The 5,866-nt window shown below is 32.4% G+C and overlaps 1 protein-coding gene across 1 annotated transcript in view; it reads left to right on the forward strand.

The window, feature by feature from the left end:
- HACE1 (HECT domain and ankyrin repeat containing E3 ubiquitin protein ligase 1) overlaps positions 1-5,602 on the forward strand; it is a 135,418-nt gene extending 129,816 nt beyond the window's left edge. Inside the window, exons 23-24 of the mRNA XM_011996088.1 lie at positions 3,303-3,416; positions 3,955-5,602. Of these exons, the coding sequence (XP_011851478.1) occupies positions 3,303-3,416; positions 3,955-4,057 (217 nt within the window). The 3' untranslated portion in view covers positions 4,058-5,602. The remainder of the gene's footprint in view (positions 1-3,302; positions 3,417-3,954) is intronic.
- The last annotated feature ends 264 nt before the right edge of the window (positions 5,603-5,866 follow it).

Raw genomic sequence — 5,866 nt, forward strand, 5'->3', positions numbered from 1 at the left:
CGTGTTAGCCAGGATGGTCTCGAACTCCTGACCTCGTGATCCGCCCGTCTCGGCCTCCCAAAGTGCTGGGATTACAGGCTTGAGCCACCGCGCCCGGCCCCAATTACTTTTTAAATAAAATAGAAGTATGCCATTTTTGTTTACTGTAATTTATACTGTATAATCTAAGTGTCATAATATTCAACCAAAGACTTTATTTTTCTCATACATACTTACGCCTGATGAATTATTATCTTAACATGATCAGATCTAATTATATAAGTAGGGGGCCAGCCATATTTATTCATAGTGTAGGAAAAGAGGAGTAAGGTTTCAGGAATGGCTCATGAATAACAGCTTATAGAATAATTTTAATTAAGATGTTAAAACTAGAGGATCTTCTGAATTTTTAGCTTACTGTTCAAAATTTACTTGTGTGAAGGACATTAGATTGATCATACTTATATTGAAATACTGTGCTATAATTTGTATAAAAATCAATGTCAACATTTATTTTCTCATCTTGATAAAATAGTTACATTTAATTTGAAATTCTACAACACAGGATATTCAGAACGGCTTGATTTTTATCCCTTTTTATGTTTGGTCACCTTGTTAATTTTTTGGGCAAAAGTTAAATATATAAATTAACTAATGTTGAATTTTATTTCAACTTACAAAGAGATATAGCCAGATGTTCTTTATATATTCTCTTGCTATTAGTAGGAATTGTTTATGCATTAGTGTCTTATAAGCAAGATTCAGGCATACTTTTAATATTGCCTTAGTTTACTAAGGTAAGCTCAAGAATTTCATCAGTAAACCAAACCAGACGACTTCCCAGATAGAAGAGAAAATTGCTGTTTTTAGGGATTCTTTCATATTGGATTGTTAAACATTTTTTTCCCTGAGGATGTATACATATCATCAGTGATTTCAAATAGACAATCCTGGTACATTTTTTCAACTTTGTGTGTATGTGCGCGCGTGTGTGTAAATGCATATCATAAAATCATTTAAACAATTTTTAAGTGTGCACTTTTGTGGCATTAAGTATTCACATTAATGTGTGACTATCACCACCATCCATCTCCTGAATTTTTTCATCTTTCCCAACTGAAACTCTGTACTTATTAAACACTAACTCCCCATCCTCCTTCCCTACCCACCTCTAACAACCACCTATTTTATGTCTATGAATTTGACTACTCTAAGAACTTCATATAAGTGGAATCATACAATATTTGTCTTTTTGTGATTGCTTTATTTCACTTAGCATAAAGTCTTCAAGGTTCATCCATTTTGTAGCACATGTCAAAATTTCCTTCATTTTTAAGGCTAAATAATACCCCCTTGTATATATACACCACACTTTGCTTATCCAGCCATCTGTTGATGGAGACTCGGGTTGCTTCTACCATTTGGCTATTGTGAATAATGCTGCTATGAACATGGATGCACAGATACTTCTTTGAGTCCGTGCTTTCAGTTCTTTTGGATATATACCCAGAAGTGGAATTGCCTGATTGTATGGTAATTCTGTATTGTAATTCTGTTAATTTTGTTGAGGAACCTACATGTTGTTTTCCACAGAGGCTGATCATTTTACATTCCCAGCAGCAATTTCTCCACATCCTTGCCAATACTTGTGACTTTCTGTATTTTGTTTTTTTGATGTTTTGCCGATAGTCATCTTAATGAGTGTGAAGTGGTTTTGATTGGCGTTGCCCTAGTAAATAGTGATGTTGAGCATCTTTTCATGTGCTTATTGGGCATTTGTTTATCTTTTTTTGGAGTAATGTCTATTTCAATTCTTTGCACATTTTTAATCAGGCTGTTTTGGTTTTTTTGGTTTGTTTTTTTTTTGTTTGTTTTGGTTTTTTGCTATGGGAATTCTTTATATGTTCTCAATATCAATTTGGTGTCATATTCAATAAATCATTGCCAAATCCGGTGTTATGAAGCTTTTCCCTTATATTTTCTTCTAAGAGTTTTGTAGTATTAGCTCTTACACTAAGGTCTTCAATCCATTTTGAGTTAGTTTTTAAGTTACTTAGTGTAAAGTAAGGGTCCAACTTCATTTTCGTTGTAGTGAATATTCAGTTTTCCCAACACACTTCGTTGAAAAGACTCTTTTCCCCTTTGAATGTTGTTGGCACTGTAGTTGAAAATCATTTCATTATGTATGTGAGGGGTTATTTCTGGCCTCTATTCTCTTCTACTGGTTCATGTGTCTCTTTTCTTGGCAGTATCACACTATTTTGATTACCACAGCTTTGTAATAAGTTTTGAAATCAGGATATGTGAGTCTGCCACCTTTGTTGTTTTTTTTCTAGACTGTTCAGGCTATTTGAGGTTCAACTTTTTTTTTAAGTGAACTAAACTGTGCTTTATTTTATAAATCATATTTTTAAGAAAGTATTTTAAATTTTATTCAGATGTTTGCAAGTATGTATTTTGTAATCTATACACTAAGTGTTCCTTTGTCATTATTCTTATTTATCCAAAAAGCACTGTAGCACCTCATTTTAAAAGCAATAGAATGTTTTTTAGTATCGGTTTAATCATGATACACAGGCTAACTTTAGAAGAAATATTAATTTTATTTTCGATGTATATATAACTTGAGAAGTTGTAATTACATCCTCTACAGTCATGTACCCAAGATTAAATTTTCTACTGATGTGTTATGCATTATATGTTAACCTTCCTGTGGTCTCTTTATGTTTGGTGATGTTTGAAAAATATGTTTGATATTCTGAATATCAAATCAAAGAGGAATATAAAGAATTTTTCAGTTTTTCCACTATGAAAAACAAAACAAAACACCTTTAGGGCCTAGATATTTTTCACAAACAAGGAAATCATTTGGATTACATGTCAGAGCATTTATTGCTTGAATTAATCAAATATTAATCTATTAACAATTTAATGAATGTCTACTCCAGGCATTTTGCTAGCCCCAGGGATATAGATGTAAATATGACTTGTTTGGGCTCTCAAATAAGCCCCACTTCAGTAGAGAGCCACATGAAAGCAAATAATTGTAAATGTAGCATGCTAAATGCAATATTGAGGTATGTGCTGTGGCCAGTTGCAAGCATAGTGTAGCTATGGAAATGTGGAGGGGTGTCTCCATGGAAGGTTGCTAACTAATCACAAAGCAATTTACAGTAATGAGTTGGGGTTTTGTAGACTAAAAAATGTCATGTTGTCATTGTCCTATAGTTGGATATATTTCTACCCTAACTTAGAACTTGAAATTTATCTGTCACAAATATCTTTCTTTCATGATTACAATGTATTAAGATATAAACTCTTAGTTCCAGGGTCCCACATGGTGGGTTTGCTAATATCATGGGTGGAAGTGGATTGCAAAACTTTACAATCGCTGCTGTGCCATATACTCCAAATCTTTTACCAACTTCAAGCACATGGTATGTTGAATTGGTTTATTTAAATGCTTTACAAATTGTTTTGATTAATTTTGAATGATCAGAGGTCTAACTGTTGCTGCATTGAGAGGAAAACCTCAGCTGTGATCTCACTCCAGGGTTTTGGAATCATTGATAACAAATTATGTAGTTTTTTGTGCCCCTGTTTTTGGGAGGGAAAATGTTTGAGGAAACCCTAATTCCCTACAATTTAATTGACTATAGTTCAAGTATCACCAAAGTTACACTATCATAAGTAGCACTGAGTTACACACCATCACTTCAAACTAAATTGCCCTATTGCTTATTTATTTTAAGCTGAAAAGAACTTATTTTCTTCCACTGCATTTGCATGCTGGAAGAAACTGCAATGCAGCAGATTTTTTCTTCTTTTTAAATACCACTTTAGGGTTTTTCAATTTGAATGCAAATTTGAGAGAATGGTTTTATGTTAATTTTGAGTAGTGTTTTCACTTCTAGACAAAACAATCAGAAATTTTATAGATTTCCTGTTTAATGGTGGTGTATTTTTCTTTTAAAGCATCAACATGCTCAAGTTACCTGAATACCCAAGTAAGGAAATACTCAAGGACAGACTTCTTGTGGCACTACATTGTGGCAGCTATGGTTACACAATGGCATAATGAAGTCTGGAAAACTCATCTGACTACTGATGCACAATTCAGAATGGCAGAAGTAATTTGGGAAAATGTCAACAAAAAAGCAGCCTAAATGCAACCCATAGGCAGGGCTGATGCTTCAAATTTATAAAAGATCATCAGGTTTTCTGTTTCTGTCTTTTCCCTTTTATGTTTTCTCTGTTTGTGATACAATTAGAAAATACAAAATCACAGTAGATTTTATTTTTTAAAATGCTAATTGAAAGTAGTAGAGACTGTCCTTTTTCGTAATTAATTTTATCCAAGATTGTATTAAGGCAAAATCTGATTCTACATTCCACCTCTGCTGTGTAACTGTCTTGTTAAAAGGAGGTTTTCTCCTAATTTCTGATACATTATATGAGGTCATCCAGCTGGTATGTTCTTTTGCATGTAAAGTACCATTTATATTTTAGAAAACTATTGTATAGAATGGATTAATTTAGATTGTCTATAAAGCCACAAATATGTATTTTCCCACAGTGTATTCTATATTACAATGATTTTTTTAGCATTTTAATATTTTAATATACATTGTAAAATGTAGACTAACAGTTGATGAAATGACATCTAGTTTATATATTAAAGCTTACACTATATTGTATGAATTATTTGCATCTTTCAGTGGCCAGTTTTCCATATGTACATATTATGTCTCAATGTTTTTCTTATGCCTCATTTTAATTTATAATGAAGGTAAAATTAAAATGTATTTTACTACATTTCTTTTCATTACTTTTATCTGTGAGCTTTGACACATCTGAAAAAGTAATCTGATGTGCAAATTATAATTTAAATAGTTAATTTTTTTACTTCTTAAATTTGCTTTTCGTCATTAAATTGTCAAGTTCAAGTGATATGTGCCTAATATCACTTGGGTGTTGGGTTTTTGAATTTTTGGGTAATCAGTTTTATTTTGAAAAGACAGACTTGAATAGTTACAGCATATGTTTGAACAGGAAGTAGGAACATGCATACACGAAGAAATGCTAACGGAAGGATTTGTAATGTTTAGGATCTTCCCTTGGAAACTAAAAATAGTATATTAATGACATTACTGTTTGTAGAATGACATATGCAAATTTTCTCATAAGCAGCCATTATGTTTGTCAGTAACGTTTGAGAGACATGTAAATTGAAAGTTTTGCTAAATTATAAAGCTCCTTTAATACATTGGTTTTGGTTCCCTTGTCTTTTCTAAATGTTAACAAAATGTATCTTAACAGATTACATGAATTTAGGAATTATTTAAAAATTACCATTAGCTCTAAAATTAAGATTCAGATGCTTTATTTATAGTAACTGAAGCTAATAATGTTTTATGTTTTGATTTTTTGAAATTTAATTGTAGAAGTCACTGCCTTCTGAGTTTTCCAATAGATAACCACTTTTAATACTATATTGCTTATAATACTAATGTTTACAGATATGTTTCTGTTTATAACCATACAATACATTGGCTCTGTCATATTAGTTTTTTTGCAAGTAGTTATGTAAAAGAGATAGATAATAAAATATTAAATAACTGAGTGTGGTGGCTTATGTCTGTAATCTCAGCGTTTTGAGAGACTGAGGTGGGAGAATTGCTTAAACCCAGGAGTTCAAGACCAGCCTAGACAACATAAGAAGGCCCATCTCTATGAAAAATAAAAATAAGCTGCGCATGGTGGCATGTGCCTGTGGTCGGAAGGCTAGGTGCGAGATAGCTTGAGCCCAGGAGGTCAAGGCTGTGATGAGCCCTGATTGTGTGACTGCACTCCAGCCTGTGAGACTTTGTCTCAAAAAAAAAAAAAA

Source organism: Mandrillus leucophaeus, unplaced genomic scaffold, assembly GCF_000951045.1.
Source record: "Mandrillus leucophaeus isolate KB7577 unplaced genomic scaffold, Mleu.le_1.0 Scaffold501, whole genome shotgun sequence".
Classification (NCBI taxonomy): domain Eukaryota; kingdom Metazoa; phylum Chordata; class Mammalia; order Primates; family Cercopithecidae; genus Mandrillus; species Mandrillus leucophaeus.